This window comes from Petromyzon marinus, chromosome 35, assembly GCF_048934315.1.
Source record: "Petromyzon marinus isolate PM22_M1 ecotype Great Lakes invasive population chromosome 35, UKy_Petmar_22M1.pri1.0, whole genome shotgun sequence".
NCBI lineage: Eukaryota > Metazoa > Chordata > Hyperoartia > Petromyzontiformes > Petromyzontidae > Petromyzon > Petromyzon marinus.
In genome coordinates this window covers 5902401-5923742 of record NC_133701.1, presented here as the reverse complement: position 1 = coordinate 5923742, position 21342 = coordinate 5902401, and the positions used below count along the sequence as shown (strand labels likewise).

Genomic DNA, 21342 nt, shown 5'->3' with positions numbered 1-21342 from the left:
GGTTGACTGGGGGCTACGACAGAAAGCCTCAATTGCTGCAATGAAGAGTGGACAGAGGAAAGTCGAGTGAGATGAGTGGGGAGAGGTAGTAGAGAGCATGGGGAAGGGAGTAGAGTGAGATGAGAGGGAAGAAGTGAGTCCATGTAGGATGTATGTATGTAGACATTCTTTTGGACCGAATGTAGCCAATCGTGCTAATCGGAGGTGCGGGGGAAGAACAACAAACTAAACACAAAAAGCAATTCTAAAAAAATTAGTTTTCAATTTAGGTGATTTAAAAGTGGATAGCTCCAGTGGCTTCCTAATATCAGAAGGAAGAGTGTTCCAGACGGCCACAAATGCGCATTTGAAAGCGCGCGATGCAGTGACCGTCTTTGTTCAATGGTTAGCCAAAAGCCACTGCGATATTGTCTATCAGACGCGTAACGATTTATACATTTGTTGAGGCGTAAATGACGACTCGGAGGCAGATCTTCATGTAGGGGCTTGCGCCAGTTGTTTCATTAAAGACTTCTCTTCGCACACGACTCCGTGTACTGCACACTCACTGCCTACACTCCACATCCCAGGGGAAGGGTACTGGGGAGGTCCCTAGCACACCCACAGGCTACCCTAGCCTGGTGCTAATTTCCCCCTACCCTGGGTCCCATCGCTCCCCCAGGGGAAGGGTACTGGGAAGGTCCCTAGCACACCCACAGGCTACCCTAGCCTGGTGCTAATTTCCCCCTACCCTGAGGTCCCAACTTCTAACTTCACACGTTCGTGGCGCCCCGCAACGACCCCGAACACGTCCCAGGGGGACATGTCACCGTCCCGCCCCCTGTGCATGACGTCACCATACGTGACGTCATCGTGCCGGAGGCGAGCGTGACATGACGTCACTAACTACTACACTACACATTTAAAGCAATAATTTTGCTCACAATACATGTATCGAGTTATGCTCATGAAAATCAATGAGTTATATTTGCATATTTGTTCACATAACTACAGGTCCCTGCAGCCGCTAGAGCAGTGTTTCTTAACCTTTACTGCAGCCTGCACCCCACTCTGGTTCTCAAACAGGGCATCTCGCACCCCCAGGGGGTCACGTGCACCCCATGTTAAGAACCACTGCACTAGAGGCTGCTCTACAAAGTGCAATTTTAAACAAAACAGTGCTTTTGTAGTTCGCCCCCAGGTTTACCCCCTTGTGTGCTGTCACTGTCGTGAGACGAGGATCCAATACGCATCCTCACACAGCGGTGCAACCCTTCACGTTAGAGAATGGCCCACAGCAGAAGTGGATACCACAGCGCTACCTCGGAGGGCTCTTCACGCATTCAAGTGACCTTTGGGTCCACACAGTAGGGGGGCAGTACTTTACCGTTTGTCATGTGACAATCAAACTGATATTTTTAATTCTCAGAGATGGATTCACACATACAGTATATAAAAAGACGCACAAATAGACAAAGGCAAAGATCCCCGGTATTGCCTATTACAGACTGCTAGGGCAAGTGCTGTTAGCGAGCATAGTGGTTAATACCACACTCGATCACCTTTGTCTCCCAAGTGGAGATATTTACACACCGCACTAGGTTCTAATTTGAGGCTGATTCGAACTCGGGGAGGCCCAGGACCTGTTCAGATATTTGTCACTGTTGTTGGCCGTGAGCGGGAATCAAACTCGGGTCGCTGGGTTCGTAGAGCAGTGTAATCACTCCACAAACACATAGACATTTTGATTTAAAGCTTTCGTGACTGCAGGGATTCATATTCTTGATTCTTTCGGTAAAGTTACGTAGAAGGGAAACAATAAAATAATAAAAATATATTATTTTATTGTTTCCCTTCTACGTGACTTTACCACGTAGAAGGGAAACAATAAAATAATGAAAACATATTATTTTATTGTTTCCCTTCTACGTGACTTTACCGAAAGAACCAAGAATTCATATAGACATGTAATAATAATAATGCCTGCTTGTATTGCACCTTCCATAAAATCTAAAGGCGCTCGTACGTACTCACAGACACATACAAGGGAGGCCTTTCCAACAATGAGACTGAGACTAAGGCAAAGTTCACGTTGAAAGTGGGGGTGCCGCTGTGCACTCATTCGGTGGTGGTAGTGGGTGGGTACCCGATGACGCCAACTATATGTGGGGGTCTTTTTTTTGTTTGAACCAGCCTGGCACAACGCTGCAGTTGGTGCCTGACACAAGAGATTGGAAAACACCATTTTGATGTTCAACTGGAAACACGTGTCGGCAAATATCCCCACGAGACATGCCGTGCGTAGACGACTATGCTGATTCACAACCGCGAGTCCTACCGGGGGGGGTGTTTATGAAGGTATCAATCCGTAGCTAAACAGTTATAATGGCACTGGTTTGGGGGATGGTGCCGTGGTGTAATGGCTCGCACGACGGACTTGCAATCCAGAGGTCGCAGGTCCGATCTCCTCGCGTGGCTACCCAGCAGCATGATCGGGCACACCCACAGTTAGTCCATTAGGAATGTCGCGTGTGGTGGGGGTAAAGTGTGGGTACTCCTACCTTTTCCACGATATCTGACCAGCATGCTAACCAGAGGTGTGAGCAAGTAATTTCAGGGCTGCACCTTAACCACTCTTAAACTACTTCGATAAGAGCTGTACAGACACGCACACGTGGCAGTACGAAGATTTTGCGATGGGAGTTTCGACCGTATTTTCAGAAAGGTTTCAGCATACGTAGAACGCTGCAACGCAAACATAAACCAGGAGTGGGGAAAAGCTTTCCCTGAGAGCCGAAGAGGACTTTCAGATTCCTTTGGTGGGCAACCAACTCATTAACACCTTACACCCCAGTCAGTCCTGTCACTGAAAGAGGACCTCGCAGTGACAGAAGTGACTGAACGCACTAAGATTAGAAATGCAGAATTGCTGCTGCCAGGTTGAAAATATTCCTGCCCCCCCCCCCCGTCTAGTACCCAACGAATGCAGCTAAGATGTTTGCAGTGACGGATAAATGTCGCTTGCAGCCGCTTCAAAGCGGCGAGCCTCATGCGGCGGCCGTGGGTGGGTAAAATCACATTGCAGGCAACAGGTTCCCTCCCCCACCTCTGCTCCAACCTTCCCTCCATAAGTTAACCCTCCACAAGATACGCAGTGGAATATACAGGTAGAAGTTATCACCCCCCCCCCCGCCGTGCCGCCCTGCCCCACCCCCTCCATACCCCACCTAAAGCGAAAACTTAGCAGGACCCTCCTGAAAAAAAGAGTCGTGAGGGTCAGTGAGGCGTTGATGGGAAAACAATAGTAAATAATTATAATAATCGTATCGAGATGTGAGAATAATCCCGGGTATTTGCCAACATCTCTGCGGTGACTATTTCAAATGTTTACGCTCTGTGCTGTTGATGATGCAGATAGAAAACAATTTGGTTTTACACAGCACGTAAATGAAAACGCTTCTCAACCAACTGTATAAAGAACAGTGCATATGTTTATTTTATAGGGAGAAGCAGTCAGTCATAGGCAGAGCAAAAAAGTTGCCTTCAGCCAAGACTTGAATATGGGGGCAGCAGAAGAGAATGAGTGAATGAGTGACATCCCACTGAACAAGGTTGACTGGGGGCTGCAACTGAAGACCTTGCGTTGGTGGAGCTCAGCATGTGGACAGAAGTAGAGTGAGATGTGAGTGAAGAGGTAGGCAGGCCCATGGAGGAGAATGTTTGCAGACAATGAGCATGGATTATGCAATTAATCTGTGAAAAAGAGCTTCATAGCTCATCGGATTCCTCCAGTCTAAATGAACATTTTGATAAAGATTTAAAATCCTGATTTTGTTCCGGGACTGGGTTGGCAGCTGGTGGAGGGATCGGAGCGTTGTGTTGATGTGACCTCGTTAACAGCTGCGGGTGTGAAGTCTGGCAGCAGAAGATATTGTGTTTTATTTGGACATGAGGGTTATAATGAATCCATTGCCAACATTTGCAATACGCAGTTCAAACCGCTGTCTAATCATAATTGCTTTTTATCACGGATGACACCTTTAGGAACACTCTGTATTTCATGATTCACTGTACACTCACAGCGGTCAAACAAGCTGTCCGAGAGAAAGTGCAATTAGGCGATTTCAAATCTCCATGCCAGAGGAGTTTTTTTTGTTCTAATAATAAACACACTTATATTCTTGGTTCTTTCAGTAAAGTCACGTAGAAGGGAAACAATAAAATAATTAAAATATAAAACAATACTGGTCAATATTTTTTTATTATATTTGTATTATTGTTTTATTGTTTCCCTTCTACGTGACTTTACCGAAAGAACCAAGAATACGAATCCCTGCAGTCACGAAAGCTTTAAATCAATAAACACACTTATTTATTTATTTACAGTGCGTGCGGTTTTATTAGCAGTATACACCAATGCCACAGGAGCATAACGGTATGGATTTCTGTACAAATCAAACTTTGGCGAAAACAGGGGCGCAACAATGATTCATCGTTTAAAACCGATTCGCAGTCTCACGATCCAATTGTGAGTGGCGCACTTGGAAATTGATTAATTCAAATTCATATCCACGCGTAATGAAGGGGGATCATGCGAATCTTAATGGCTAATAGAGGCTGCTATATTAACCACACTGTAAAAGAAGGAATCGATTCTTGAATCAAATCGCTACCCCGAATGGTCACAATAAATAACGCGATCTAACCCAAAAACCTTTATTATGAATAATATTGGTCGCGAAAGCCTACGTGTTAAACTGCTTTTTTTGTGTTTGGTTTAATGTCCTTAACCCAGCACCTCCGATCAGCGCAGTTGGCTACGAACGGTGCGAAAGAAGTTCAACATACGTACAAGGGGGCAAATTGTCACGCGTTTACGAGAAAATTCACAAACTGCATGCACCCAATTTGAGTCGACGTCTCCACACAGCGACACCGCTTCCTTCCTTTTGCCAGTTCCCTCCTCTGCAGCCGCACAGCCCGACACAGAAACTTCTCGGGATCCTGCTCTCAAAAGTTTATCCACGCGACACGTTCTCGCACGCAGAATGCGATTCGCTTCGTAGAAAGACATTTTCCTTTCCCTACGTTTATTGGGAGCAAATTCGCCGACGTCTCATTCGTCATTAAACGACGGGGGGGTGGAGGGGGGAGCCGCCAAGGCAATCAATTAAGTGTATGCCGAGGCCGTTCTGTCAAAAACGTGAATGTGGCCCATTTACATCGAGCCAAAAAAAATTAAACGTCATCCAGTTCGTGAGTAGAACGCTGCCTTTAAACGGAAAGTGGTGTGGGCTTTTGTTTATAATAGATATTTGTGTGCTTTGCGAACCACTAAAAAAAATGTCACCTTGTTATATAAAGTAATCTGCGTATAAGCACACCTGATATAAGTACAGCTCTGATATAAGCAACACTGGTGGAGGGGAAGGTAAGCGGGCCACGTCTTATACAAGCACAATACTTCGGATATAAGCACAGCAGGACTTGCTGCCGAGGGGTGTGCTGAGTGCACTGCGCCATGCACCTGGCAACACTGAGTTGGATTCCCAGCCAGGGCTAACATCAGTGGCAAATAATATCTGAACCGGTCCTGGGACCCCCTCCCTTACTTCGCCAACCCATACTGAACCAGGATGGTGAAGTATGGTAGAAACAAACCCCCGTTACAGAATGAACGTGGAGTCCTTTGTTCAGCGTTCGATTGACAAAGGAATGAATTTGTTATTATTAATAGTCTTGCTATTTTGTCAAACTGTCGAAGCAGTAACATACAGTGTTACCGCACTGTGTGATCCCACTCTGGTACAGGGCCTTAAACTATAAAGCTGCCAATCCAGCTTAGCGTTCAAAAGGAGGGCGCACTCATTTGACACCTTCTCTGTACACTTGCCATGTAATCACTTACCCCCCCCCCCCCAAATAATTGATGAGTTATAATGTTCCGGGATTATAATTAGATTCAAGAATCAATAATGTTTTTGCATCCACACTTTTCAACTAAGGCTTGAAGTGCAAATGCATAAAAAATATGTGCATTTGCAGCAGGTGACGATAATAACTCTTCGTTAAAGACGATCCAATGTGAACTAAACGTCGGTATAAAGATGGGTTTGCTATTGGAGGCTTGCCCTACAGCAAACTAGTCACACTGATCAAGGGGTGGCCAAAACATGGAGTTGAAACCCAGCTACATAAAGGAAAATCCTCGTCGACCAAAGCGACGATGTAAAACGTTACGCGCTCGCCTCCCCTGCCGATGACGTACTTCATGCAAGACATCATCTTGCTGTGGGCTTGGAAGATGACATCTGTGAAAAAAAGCTTCACAGCTCATCAGATTTGTCCAGGATAAATAAACATTCCGATTCTGACTTAATTGCTTTCGTCAACAAGGCTTTATCCTTTTCACACCAGTTTGATTACAGAATCCACGTATGTATATGTACTATTTTGCTTCCTTGTTATATTCCCATTCCCTTGTTGATCTTATCGTCTCCGATAAGCAAAACCCCGACCACAACGGCATGTGCCATGACTCAAGAGTCCCCTCTCACTGCGCTGTACGGAGTGGCTGAAAAGGGCACTTGAAGTGTTTTAACCTTAACGGCGAGGCGGACCGCGGCACCGTGGGCCCAGACAGGGAGAAAAAAACAAGAGGGGCACGTGCTGGGAGCTGGCCGGGGGAAGTGGGGCAAACACGCCCGTTGTGTTAGTATTTATGGAGCCTCTAAATCAGGCGGTGAGGAACCTCCGCCTGCAGGCCAGACGCAGCCTACAACTTCGCGTCATATGGCCCGTGTGACCACGTGAGGCCGACCACTTCTAAACAACTCACAAACAATATTTACCCATCACTGCACGCATCTCAGCTTCCACTGAGCGGGCACTACATTTGACCTGGTAAAAGAAATATATCGTTTTAGGGAGATCGGTCTCCTCCGTCACCGAAACAGTCGCTCGCAGTGACTGACGCGTGGCTCGACAAAAGTTATTTGAATTTTCCATTCGTACCTCCACAGGGAAAGAGCGGGGTGCCGAGTGGACAGTGAATTCAATTATCGCGACGGCGTGAATTGTGCGGCGGCGGCGCCAAATGTCACACGAGCCCGATCAATTTTCCAGCTGAGCTCCAGAAATAAACAACCTGGCACTGTCGCTCCACCGCCGTCACCACACAACGCCAGGATCAACAGTGTCTCTCCCCACTTGTCCAGCTGATTGTTCAAACATTTACCGCATTCACACAGCCAGCGGAAAGCGTACTGGCTCGGTGCCTGCCTCTCGTAGAGGCCAGAACCTGGCCTCCCCCATGCCCATACATTTGAAAGCCACGCTGAAACCAGAAGCGGCCATGATCTCACAGCGTGTAAACGGAAGTGACTCAACTTAGTTTAACTGCCTCGCCATGATTGTACATTTGAAATAACGCAGCCTATGGAACGGAAACGTAATAATGCATAGATTCATTGATAAAAAAATATTCTTACGCTGACAATTACATGCATTGAATCATGCATGTAAGAATGTATTATTTATCATCTAAACCACTATTATTCTGTTACATTTATACGAACGGAGCTAGCAAAACTGAACAGGCAGGTAATCCAATTTAGTGGTCAAATTTACTTAATTCAACTAACAAAAAGATAACGTTAAACAATGCATACGAAGCGTTCAAATTAGACGCAGACACGAATCCCTCAATCAACTCACCACACGAAGTTGTGGTATGTACGATGAACTTCTTTCACACTATACGTAGCCAATCGCGCGAATTGGAGGTGTGGGAGAATTCTACGATTCGGTGGGGGAACTGAACTAGCGCGCGCCAGCTCACAACAGTTTTGATTTACATAGCAACTAAACACTACGGCATCTCAAGATACGGTGCCAAACGTGAGTACGTGTGCACCAAAGGGAACCACCACCGAAATTGGGATGCAAATGTAATCTGACATTTTAAAAGCAAGGTGAAAATTAAGCAGCCGCGCGGGTAGAAAAGAGGGAGTCAGACGTCATGGGTATAGGAGAAAGGGAAAGTATTGAGCCATGGACTTGAACGAAGAGCATCAGGCTGCATGGATAGCTGGAGGTTGGGAATTCCAGGAAGCAGTAGCAGCAGCAAAGAAGGAGTGACCTCCCACTAAGTGAAGTTGGCAGACGTTTTTGAGAGATGGACTTGCTCAATGGAGAGCAGATCGTGCGTGTCGGGGAGTAACGCGAGAAAAGATGGAGGGGGCGTGCAGAGGGAATTTTGCACAGGGGCCGTGATTTTCATTTAAACATTGACTATGTTAATCTTTGTTAAAAAGTAACTTTTAGCTGACCTCACCCTGGAGCCATGGATAGCAGGGTTGAGGAGCCTGAGGTGCTGAAGAGGGGAGGGGTGAGAGGGGGTGAGAGGGGGTGAGGATTGGAGGAGTTGAGGTTGTGAGGAGGTGAGACCGAAACCCACGGATCCTCATGGCTCATTAAGCAGGGGCACACAGACCCAGGACCTAGCACTCACTAATCCAGGGCAGGAACTGGACTGTTCCTAGGCCAGTGAGCATACAAACAAGAAAAGAGTTGAATGAGCATCTGGGTGGGCGTGCTTCTATTTCCGTTTGGCAGAGAGCTGACTGGGCAAAGTTGATATAGTCATGTCCAGCTTGTTGAGTGAGCCAATAAGTGGGCGGCGTCAGGAGTAGCATGGTGGATATCTGAAACTCTGCCAGAAAATTATGGAAGCGGGCACCTATGCGGTCCACGGTTTTACACTTGTGACCGGTTGTATTTGAGGGCTCTTCTTGATCGACACACCGGCTTGGTGTGCACTGCGTTGAGCGATCTAACATTGCATAACGTTTTTTTTTTTCCCGTGATTCACGCTTGTGAAATACTCCCCTCCCTTGGAACACAATAAAAAAAGACCTTTAATCACCCAGCAATGCAGCACTGGGTGATGCATGAATTCCCAACCCCGCCTCCCCCGAGGAAACTGCGATACCATGTTCGAGGAAACTGCGATACCATGTTCGTTCAATTTACATCTACATGGGCGCTGTTATGTGCAAGTCAAAGCGCACAAAGAAAACCCTGCGTGCGTACGAGGTCTTTCATACTCAAATCTGCAGATGCATTCAAGGATCCACTGGCTGTACTTGCCAACTCCTGGAAACCTTACAGCTCAAGGCCACAACATCTGCTATTCCCAGGTGGTCTCTCCCACCCAACTACTAACCAATCTCTAATCTGCTTTAGGTTTCCGGATCCAATGAAAATTGGGCATAATTATTCACAGATATCATAAAATCGAGACTCCTCGTCGGCCTTAGAACTCAACGCCATTTGAATTTATGTAGCGTCTGATAGCGACCGAATCCAAACATTTTGTATAAATAGGGGAGGACGAATGTGTCTTGGGAGCAAGGGAAATACGAGGAGTAATTTTTGGGGTTAACAGACTCAGAATCTTTATTTATCCTGGAGAAATCCGACGAGATATGAAGCTCTTATTGACAGATATCCAGTACGGGCAGGCCAGAAAGTTACAACAAACAATAAAAAAAGTTAAAAGTGCAGAGTATAGGAAAGAAAACAAATAACGAAAAATGTATTAATTAATTAAAAGTAAACTTTTTTTATTTTACCAGATAAAGCCCACTTAGCTAAATAGTTATTTTGCAGAAGCGACCTGGCCACAAATGATAGCTCAACGAAGTGGCTTATCACATGGACAATTTATAGCAACCAAATAATCTAAACGCGTGAATGAGTTAAATGTTGACGTCATCCTGGTGCTCTATTTAAGACCGGGAGCAAGTGAGGGCTTTACCATTCTGGCGAATTGCCTGATGATGCTGGATGTAATTACCAGCGAAACGTCGTACTCAAACTGTAAATGTTGTGGATTCACTCTTCAACACACCGGTGGGCTAAAGTAGTGAACTATTTGTCTTTTGTCAATGCGACACTTTTTTTTTGCCGATTGCCCGTGTCGGGTGGTGGAGGGTTACGACACATTTATAAATAACGCGATCTAACCCAAAAACTTGATTATGAATAAACGCGTGATGTTGATCCTAAATGTGGAGGGGGAAAAGACCGGAGGGACCGACGGGGAGAATACGCAAAACTCATAAATATACAACAGGTGCCAGAGGAGACTGGTAAGAAGGGGGACTTGATGGAGGAGGAGAGAAGGCACTTCGTCGAGAGAGAGTCAGTCACAGGCAGACGAGGAGACGATGGAAGTCTAGAGAATGGACTGGCTCGGGGGAAACTGCGTGGAAAGCTAAGGGCGATAGGACACACGCACAAGCGCGCAAGCGCACGCACGTCACCCAACCATTGCTGAGATGCGTTCCGAGTAGCGGTCAGACTGCCGAGATAACATTCCAAGTTCTTACGCACAGATGGCAAGGGAGTTGCCTCAAATCAGAGAGGTCAGCAGAAACCGGCCAGCACGTACACATACATTGCATTAATCCAGTCAATTCCAGCTAAGAGATGTTAATCGTTAATTCCTAGATCCAGTCCCTGACAGAGGTGCTCGTGTACCGACTGTGTACGCGAGAACCCTGAAGGGCATCCTGTGAAGGCGCGCAGTGTCCATCTGAGTTGTCGTCACAATGAGCTTAGCGAGAAGTGAGTTACGAGTTCATAATCAGCAGCACCACTGGATTGGGCCTCCCCCCCCAAGCCCCTGCCACCTCTCGCAGTCTCCCATTGATGTAACAATCTATCTGGCTCCCGCGCACGAGCTGATTTCAACGCTCAATCTCCGCCCTTGACATCGAGGGCACGTTCCCTTCTTTGGTTGTCTTTCCGTTGTAAGGTCTCACCAAGGGGCTGTCATCCATTCGAGCGACGAGGTGGGTGAATCCTCGTACACGTAGTGGAGCGCCGCGATGGCGAGATGTTAACTACATCGCTTTGTATGCAGGAGGTCGCGGGTTCAATCCCGACCCTGACTCCTGTATATTTCGAGTTTGCGTGTTCTCTCGCTCTCCCCGTAGTCGCGTGGATTTTTCTCCACGTCCTCCGGTTTTTCCCTCCACATTTATAATCAACATAACGCGTTTAAAAGTATTTGGCTGCTACAAATGTCCACGCGATAAGCCAATTCGTTGAGCTATCATTTGCGGCCAGGTCGCGAATAACTGTGGGCTTTACCTGGTAAATAAAATAGCTTGGTTTAGTTAGGGTGATCTAAAGCTGACCTCTGGCCTAGCCTCTTACCTAAAACCCAAAATATAACTGTGAAACTGCCGCTGAGATTCAAAGAATCATGGCAACCACACAGACCTGACGAAGCAATAAGTCAACTATTGCACGAAATAAATAAGTTACCTGAGCTTGGTTGGCACTCGAGGGTACAAGTTAATCAAAGGCATGTAACAATGTAGTAGAGTATTTGTTTCAAAATTAATTCCTATGTTCGTTACATGTATAATTATGCATGTCATTAAAAAAAGTACGTAAAAAAAATTGCTAAATATATGTAGGATCAAAAAAGAGGTCAAACCGTACGACGAGAAGGAAAAAGTGAGTAACAATACAAACAAGCAGCTAAAAATGAGATGGGAAACTGATACAAAATTTTGGACCGATTTGTGACCACAAATCATGGAATTCATACAGTTGCCAAGGAAAGGGATGGGTGTAGATTAATTTAAACACGCCTCGTGAATGATCTAAAGCCGGCCAGGAGAAGAAGAAAAAACGTGAAACTCCACACATTACATCACACCAAGGGACGTGACCATCACACGATAATTACAAAAGTAAGACAATCGCAAAGGCTCGTGGCGGAGGGAGTAAAGGTGAAAATGTTCACAAATGCACCAGAGCCTGCCATTTTGCTTTGAATGGCAACGCGAGTGACCAAGGGCATGGGGCGAGGGCAGGGAGCGAGGACAGGGAGCGAGGACAGGGAGCGAGGGCATCTCCCCCCCCCTCCCCCCCTCAACGATTTTAAGGATTGTCACAATTCAAGGTTTGGATTGCAATCTCATTTGTCTAGTTTTCACAAATTCATTTAAATTACCCGTAACTTGTTTCTGTTCGATCCTTTAGCCTACATTAGCATACCTTTACCAAACAATTCCCATAAGTGGTAAGCAATACAATCTAGCACTCCGCAATTTGACAAGTGTATCTAGAACATAAATAATCTATTCCAATCGATGATTCGATGCACCAGCACACGGCGTCTTACCATCAGTAAACAAACACCATGGAAGTATTGTTTAAGCAGGGTGTGTGTGTGTATATATAGACTTGGGACAGGCCAAAATGAGCCGGAATGTGCCCCGATCTCACCAGATCTCGGAAACTCCACAGGTTTAAGCCTGGATAGCGCTTTGATAGGTGACAACCACACACAATTAATGTGTTATAGTCTGCTTCTGGGGTACATCATGTGATGGGTAGTGAAGCAAAATCCATCGTTGTACAGGAATTCTATACTAAACGAAAAAACATTTTTTTATTTGACCACGTAAGGCCCATTGAGCTATATAGCTATTTTCATAAGCTATTTTCATGGCCACTAATGACCGCTCAACGTAGTGGCTTATCGTGTGAAAATTTAGAGCAGCCAAATACTCTAAATGCACGTTTCTAAATGTGGAGGGAAAAACCGAAGGACCCAGACAAAAATCCACGCAAGCTCCAAATACACATGCGTCAAGGTCGGGATCAAACCCAAGACCTCCTATATACCAGGCGAGGGAGTTAACAGGGAGGTCGTGCAAACCGCCACAGCCTCATCCAGCAGTGGAGCGACAATAAGGGGGGTATATGCATAAACACGCATGAAATCGGCAGCCGAACATAGGACTGTGTGTGCGCAAATCCAAGCCCACAAACCAAAACTTTGATGAAGCCCTTGAGAGCTCACGGAATGTGCACCATGTACGGAATGCGAGCCAGTATAGGAAGTCCCAAACCCATTCTATCCACAGCTGAATAAATGCAACTAGTGCTATGGCATTAGACCAACAATCAAGACTGCAGATAGGAATACAAAAAAATGTTACAGTAATTCCATGGGAAGGCCTTCATCCAGCAGCGGATGACAAACTGCTGTAAATAATAATAATAATAGCAGCACATATGTCTGGGGAGCAGTGGTGTAGTGGTTACCGCACTGCGCTGAGACCAGGCTACCTGAGTTTCTTCCCTGGGTAATATCAGTGACTGGTCCAGGGCCCCTTCCCCCCCACCTCACCCACACTAACCAGTGTGGAATGGCAATACAAATTTACGATTTACAATAATGTGCCACAGCGCATTGCAAATTGCTGCTGCCGCTGCTGTTCAGCAACTGCACGGGCACTTCACGTGCATAAAGCGAACAACATACCTGGCCAGGCCAATTACTTATTGATTACAGAGAGGACACTCCACTCTGCAAATGAGGCGAAGCACTGCCATGTCAACCATAGTCTCCAGGGTATAACAACACACACACATAGACACAAAGGACAGGTTCAATCTATTATACAAAGCCACCAGTCAGTTGAAAGCCAGGCACAAACCAAACAAGCTGAGAGAAACTAAGCGAGACATTGGCTTACCTAATGCTTTCCAACAGGCGTTTTAATGTATGAAGAATTTAAATCATCAGTACACAAGCTGCGCGAGTTAGCTAGCGGGGCAAAATATAAATGCATATTTCCAATGGATACATGTCAGGGCAGACTTTTGATAAGTAAGTCTCTGGCAAAACACAATTGGTTATTTGTATATATATGTAGCCTGTTCGGTCTGGTCTGTGCTTTCAGATTTTGGACAACCCTTTAATTAAGTTGGTCGGTTTTCAATAGGGTAAGAATCCCCAACAACAACACAGCACTATCATAGAGTTTTGTTCCACCCAACACCCATAGATAAAGATTCCCCGGATAGCCTTAACAGTTCTTTTGAGGCAAATGCTGTCAGCAAACACCAATGAAGGCCGGCATGGCACACAAGAGGGGAGGCTGGTCAGCACCAGTGGCGATGTTTACACTCCGCACCAGGGACTAATTTGAGGATGAGTCAACCTAGGGGAGGTCAAGGAACAGTTCAGATAATTGTCAATGGTGGTGGCTGCAAGAGGGAATCGAACCCGGATCGCCGGGTTCGTAGCGTAGTGCGCTAAATGCTGCACCACTGATCCCCAAACCCCTCTTGCAGACGCTAAGTGGCCATTTAAGCTATTTGTGAAGTTGGTTGCAAACTAGCAGGTACCATTGAATCAAAGCTTACGCAGATGGCCACTGTCCTCGATTTTACCTTCCAGGAGATATTATCACTTTCCAGAAAAGTTTAGGGTCATAATGGCAGACCAGTAAATTACCTTGAAAATAGCGGGCTGTTTTTACTTCTGGATTAGGCTCATAACCCAGTTTCTCAGAGTTCTAAAGCATTGCCAGTTAACTTCTTGTTTGTGTGCGCCTTGCAATTATCCAGGTCACATTGCGGGTTCTGAGATAAGTTAGATTCGGGGTGAACCATGGTGGTTGTTTGCAATTTGACTCACATTTTCTTTATGGGGGAGGAGTGTTTACTTATGATTCTGAGAAGCAGTTTTAAGAAAAAACAGCCAAGACAGTATATAGACAAGGTATCTGACAGACGGACGGGAGATCGGAATGGGAGCTCTCATAAGAGAAAGCTTGAATATCAAGAGGCATAAACGACAGTCCGAGTGATAATCTTCCGTGAGATCTTTTGTAATTTGGAGTGTTGAATGCCAAAGATGAATGAATGCTCACTGAGGATGTTTCCTTGGACTCCCATGTTAAACTGTTCTTGAGTATTTCACATCATGATATATTGTCGTAGTGTTTGGGCTTTTTTTAGGTGTGGTCTTGTGGATGATGTGATGAGCTGAGTAAACTGGTATTGTCCAGTCTCAATTTAGGTCGCCAGTTACTAGTTCGCCATTTTGAAGGGTGGAGATGGAATCACACAAGAGGCGGAGTGAAGAATGTTTCGCTTTTTGGGCTAAGAATTAATAACTTACGAATATTATATGATAAAAGAGCAGGGGGTGAAGTGGTTGTCTCACTGCGCGCCACGAATCCATGAATCGGATGACCGATTTCGATTAATTGTCGACCGTGGTTAACATAAGTGGTGGGCAAGTGGTGTCTGAGCTGTTCCTCAACTCACCCTCCACCATGCCACACTGACAAGCATGGTGAAGCACAATGAACAAAAGAAACCCCCATGAGCCACCAGACTTGAAAAGAGGCCTTCATCCAGCAGTGGACCGATAAACAGCCGTTAGTTAAAAAATCTCACGAAAAAATGTGCACGAGTCGAGTAAACGATTCTCGAAAGCACATTCATAGCAAGCACATTCATAGCAAGCAAGGGAATCGGGGGTTTTGATCGACGAAGAGTCAAACGCTTGCTCTCCCTGGCTGCCTCGGTCAACAGGAAGAGACCCAAGTCAAAGCGGAACATAAACAAGGGGCCACCAGCTGCTAAGAGGCCAGCTCCATCAAATGCGTTTCCTTTCGCATGCTAGCACTGGCGAGCGCCTGTGACTGCTATGAGGCACGTGACAATTCTCCTGCTGCTGCCCGACATATACAAGGAATTGTGTTATGATTCATAACTGTGCTTTTTTTATTGTAAGGGCTAGATCGTCATTTCCGTCGTACTTTTATTAAACGGCTCTGTTGGGTGGAGGAGGGTTTACGACACATTTTTTTTACAGGATCGAAATAAAATAAACCATTACAAACTATGCAAGGAATTGTCCGGATCTGAGTTTGTGATTCAATACGAGAGTTTATTCTGTTTTGGTATTGATATCGTCAGTGATTTATAGTATATTTTATGATCTATGACCTTTGTCTGCAACAGCATGGCGTGGAGAGCCGCACATCCAGGGGTGGCACAACAAAAGGCGCTTTACTTGCACGAATACACTTCGAGAATCTGTCCCACGCACCCACAAATACGAGTAATGTCAGCCAACAATGTGACTAGCAGCGTGCCTCAAATACTATTCATGCTCGGCAATCCCCCAGCTGTAATCGGTTCACCGGCGGAGATATGAATCAACATTTCAGAAAGGGCCCCAGGATGGCACCAAGGTAGAGCTGTCACAATGACAGCAGACAGCCAGGAATGCGCTGCCGCGCGGCACCTCCACAGAAAGCGCCAGCAATCCGTTTCCCTGTGCTGCCTCTGTCCCGTCTCTCTTCACGTGTCTGTCTCGGTATGTATCTCTCTGTGTTGTCTCTACGTTTGTCTCCGTGTCTCTGCCTTTAGTGGCACTGGGTGGGCAGTGGTGGTCATGCTGAGAAGATAGCAAAGGAACTGGAATTTTAATCACCACGTAAGCGCATCACAGGCAACAGCTGTAAAGCCATTAAGATGTTGTTTATTTTTATTATTTTAAAACTCCCCCTTGTGTAGATTGACAGAAGCGCATTGTATTAGAGCCGAAGGCGAAGGCGTATGCCCGTGATCCAATGCTTTGGAGGCAAGAGTTGGTGGACCATGCTGAGATTTGTGAAGCTTCCATAAACCAATGGGCTAGCTAAGAGGAGGTTGTTATCTCCCCCCCTCCCCCCGTGGGCGATAAACTCAAATGGCTAGTGGGCACCTATCAACGCCAGCGTGGCATACAACAGGTTGATGTAGCCAAACGGTGCAGCTTTTGTCTCCCTCGTGCCAGTGTTGACAACCCATCGTGCTCATTTAAGGCTGAGTCAACCAAGGGGAAGTCCATTGGCTGGCTGAGATACTACATGCCACGATCACATTGGTTGGGAATGGAACCCACGGTTGCGGAAATTATAGCACAATGTACGAACCACCGAATCACCACTCCCAAACCCCACACGCACACACACCCACATTCCTTCCTGCCTATCGGTCTATTCGAGATGCCTAAACTTAAACATGCACAGCGAGCGCATAATCTCGGTAGCTTTGTAATGCAAACACCCGAAAAATTGATACTGTGAAAAGGAGTGGCCCCATAGATTTGAGATGGATTTTAAAAGGGCCTTGCCTCCATCCCAAACCGCTCACACGTTTAGAGGAGCAAAGGCCGAACGCGTTGTAGAATTCTACAATACTTAAACTAAACTAGAAGAATAAACTACTTTTAATTTTACCAGGTAAGGCCCAATGAGCTATGTGGCTCTTTTTCAGAAGCGACCTAGCCACAAATGATAGCTCAACGTAGTGGCTTATCATGTGGAAATTTTAAAGCAGCCAAATACTCTAAACGCATGGTAATTCTAAACGTGTCGAAAAAACGGAGGACCCGGAGAAAAATTCACACGACCACGGGGAGAACATTCAAACTCCAAATATATAGGCGTCAGGGTCAGGATCGAACCCATGACCTCGTGTATACCAGGCGAGGTAGTTAACATCACGAGGTAGGTTAACCAGCAAATCATATTCCACAAGACGAGGCATGTTAGTGTGTAACATGATTCATCAATGAAAGACCTGCCAATGGCGAACATAATCTAGCTCGATGAGACTTCCATAAGAACGTCACTACAAATAAAATGAAATGCTGGAGAGGCGTTTGGAATTCATCCCTAATGAACCATCAGCAAATTACCTCGTCAACAACCAATTCTCAGTCAAGTAGTTTTCATTATAAGAGACTATGGCCTGCTAAGGCACAGCTGGATACCGCAGCAATAGGTCTGTAAACAAGCAATGTGGTTGAAAAGTACCACGTTGTGTGTCTCGTGAGATTTTCACCATTGATTGAAAATGTTAGAATTGGCTTGGTGCTGTAATTGTTCTGCATGCAGTCGAATGATGTAGGGTTACTAGAGTCTATTAAACACACAATCGGATTGTTAGCCGTATCAGTGAGATTAATGTCTGTGTTAAATACTCAACTGGATTCCATTTGCAGGGCAGTGGTAAGCGCATTGTGGCTGTGACTCCGTCGACCTGAGTTTGAGTCTTGGCAACAACTAAGATCAGTGACAAGTAAAATCTGAACCAGACTCCTGGGCACATTCCCTTCACCAACCTGTACTGACTAGCATGGTGAAGTATGGTCACACAGTCACCATGACTTGCGGAGACCTTAAGCCAGCCCTCATCATCCGTGCCTTCCTTCAGCTACATTGGAGTCGAACAAATTTTCCCTCATGATTTTATTTCTTTAGCCAATATTACTGCTTCGTTCGATCTCAATCCTTCTATATCAGGGGTGGGGAACGTCCGGCCCACGGGCCGTATAAGGCCCGCAAAATCATTTGCTCTGGCCCTGCCAAGGCAACCGCAGGCAGGAATCGAAATTTAATAAATCTAGGAGCAAATCTGGAAAAGCAGTTGCGAGTAGCAACATCATCAATACCAGCTAACATCATCACACACCTCGCCAAAGAGAAGCAGTTCCAGCCATCACATTAGGGGCGAGTTAATGAAATGTTTGACCAAATATAACAGGCTCATTTTGAAGTTGATAATTTTGTATGGCCCGCGAATGGTGTTATATAAATATCCAAATGTCCCTTGGCAGAAAAAAAAAGGTTCCCCACCCCTGTTCTATATATTTCATCCAGGAGTGGATTGACAAAGAGTAGTACGTGAAAAATGCAATTAGATCATGTCAGCCTTGCAAATAGGATTCACCAAGTAATTGGCTTCTGTGTTGACAAGGCCAACGTTGTCAACGCAGAATGAGGTTCGACAGAGTTGTGTTTGTTAAAATGGGATCGGATTCCGTAGGGTCACATTCTTCGCGTTCAAACTGCACCATTTAAACGCCACACCTCTCCAAGCCCTTCCTGTTTACGTTTAGCATAGGCATGGAGAGCACAACTTCCAAAAACACCACTACCATGACCACCAACCCATATGTCAACACAAACATGCAATGATACAAAATCTGTCTTGTGTTAGAGGTGTAGACGCCGCTGTTTAAAATGGATCAGACTAACAGTGACGGAGGCATAGGAGAAAAGTTATTACCATTACTGTATTGTTACTACTTGCCTATGAGCCAAACAACTCAGAATGTGCCCGATCTTGTCAATCTTGGAAGCTAAGTAGAGTTAAACCTGGTTAATGCTTGGATAAGTGACCGCTGGGCATACAACGGGTGTTATAGGCTGTGAGGCTGTGATATGGGTAGCAAAGCAGGGTGCAGCAAAATAAATTGTTGTACTGTACAATGTCTATGCTCCCAGCGTTCACCGACCCGCAGTGATTAGCAGGGACAAAAATAACCGCCACGAATGGCACTCCGTGAGGAATTCCTCATCCAGCAATGTACTGTGCTTAATTCTACGTGCTGTCTTGTTTTACCATTTAAATAGATTCAAAATAAAATTGCATGTAAAGATTATTTATGGGCGTTAAGTGCTAAACTGGGTGAAGAAGGTAGAAACACGACATCACACAATCTCGAGGTGTAAATTCCACATTCCCCATGGCCAGATGAGTCACGATCTTAGGACAACTACTGCTAACCTTCAAACAAAGTTTGTATTTTTTTTATTAAAACTAGAAAGGTGATGGGCTCGCTGAGCCAAGCGTTGCCCAGGTGTTAACCCAAAACCATCCAGGTGTTCACAGGATGCAGCCTGTGGCGACTGAACTCTATTGGTTTTCGTTGTAAATTAACTGCACTGTAGCTTAATCCGGTTACACAGCACAAGAAAGTTGTGACCTTTATACCGGCTGACAGGTTAGACGAGAGTTCAGAAACGACGATGGTGATCACAGGCACGACGAAGATGATGATGATGCGAAACGCTGAGTGATATACATTTTGCTTCGTGGTGATGAAGAACGCGGTGAAGTTGATCACAGTAAACATGATCACAGTAAACATGATAGTATCGTACTGTTGTACATGTAGATATTTATAAGTCGTACAAACGGAACGGCGTCTTGAGACGCTGTACACACACCGGACGCGTGCATCACATGGGGAGGTGGCATACTTTTGCCAGCGATGGGCACTGGATGAGTAAAAATATTGTATTTACAGCAACCACTTTACTCATGAGAGGCTGACAGTCGTGATTACGGTGGCAGTGTGAGCAGACTACGGTGAAGGCGATTATGGGGGGATGTTAACTCTATTCACTGTGCTTGTAACTAGAACGACACCACTTGGTATACAGTAATACGGACTATAATAATGAACATTAATTACAACAAGATGATTACAGTGACAGCGATTCATCGGTCAGACGAATATAGCGACGATGGTGGCACTGACTCGCAAAGACGTTGATCTCACGAACGACTATGATCGTACCGACTAGAGACCACTAAAGAAAACAGATACTTATTGTAAATGTGGTGATGATAGAACTGACTATAGTGAAGGTAATGACAGTACTATTATAATAATTAATCGGATAGTACTATGCTCATGATACTATTATGAAGATGATAGTAATAATGTCATGTTAATGATTGCAGCGATGGTGACAGTAAACATTCTAGGGATGACAGTAGTGGTGTTGCCGACGGTGACTATGGTTATGATGGTGTTAATATTAACCATCACCGGGTAACACAAGTGATACAATTCGCCGTCACAAACAGTAGCGGGTAGGTTAAGAGGTGAGGAGGGGGAGGGGGGGTTCGCCTGGAGTCGCGGCCGCTGCCGACGTCGCATCTTTCCCGGTACAACTTCTAGCCGAGCACCGGGGCTCCACTAGGCCTCTGGGGTCGGCGGGGGGGGGGGTCCGAAGCAGCCCGGCGGCGCTCTCAGTCGGGCCGGGCCGGAGCCAGCCCTGGCTGCGGCAGCCGGCGCTGAGGAAGCGAGCAAACACGCGGCGGGCAGAGAAACTCACCCAGAAGTTCTCCACGAACTGGGGCATTGCGATGGCGACGGCGACGTCGGCGTCGGGGGGCGACAGCGGCGACCGGAGAAGACGCGGGGATTGCGGAGTAGGAGGGGCGGGGGGGGAAACTGAGATCTCGCGAGGCTACAGCGCTGGCGAGACTTGGCATTGCTCCGCCTACTTCCTGGTCCGCCTCCCTCACGTCACCCCCCTCGAAGCCCACGCCCGCTCATGCTAAACCACGCCCGTCGCTGTGGAAGCCACGACACATAGCCAAGCCTACTCACACTAAACCCCGCCCACTATAATCTTGGTTCTTTCGGTAAAGTCACGTAGAAGAGAAATAATAAAATTATAAAAATATAAAACAATAAAATTCTCACGACGTTTCGACTGCAACACAAGCGATCATCATCAGGCGTGAAAACCACAGCAAGAAAATTTGAAAAAAGTGGCGGTTATTGTTTACGTTAGCACCACGGAGAGCGATGTGACAGTTTATTCAGATGGACGAGTCCATCTATATTCGGAAAAGAGGAGGGGGGAGACGAAAATAATGAATGCGGTCTGAAAGCCACCG

The 21342-nt window shown here is 46.0% G+C and overlaps 1 protein-coding gene across 11 annotated transcripts in view; it reads right to left on the bottom strand.

The window, feature by feature from the left end:
* Positions 1-20974, bottom strand: part of FCHO2 (FCH and mu domain containing endocytic adaptor 2) — an 89676-nt gene extending 68702 nt beyond the window's left edge. For 3 of the 11 annotated variants that reach the window (XM_076071875.1, XM_076071874.1, XM_032966132.2), the window contains exon 1: positions 20772-20973. In XM_076071875.1, the coding sequence (XP_075927990.1) occupies positions 20772-20798 (27 nt within the window). In that variant the 5' untranslated portion in view covers positions 20799-20973. Of the gene's footprint in view, positions 1-20771 lie in introns of all 11 variants that reach the window. The other 8 variants (XM_076071877.1, XM_076071882.1, XM_076071876.1 and 5 more) reach the window with 5 other exon arrangements.
* Between the last annotated feature and the right edge of the window lie 368 nt (positions 20975-21342).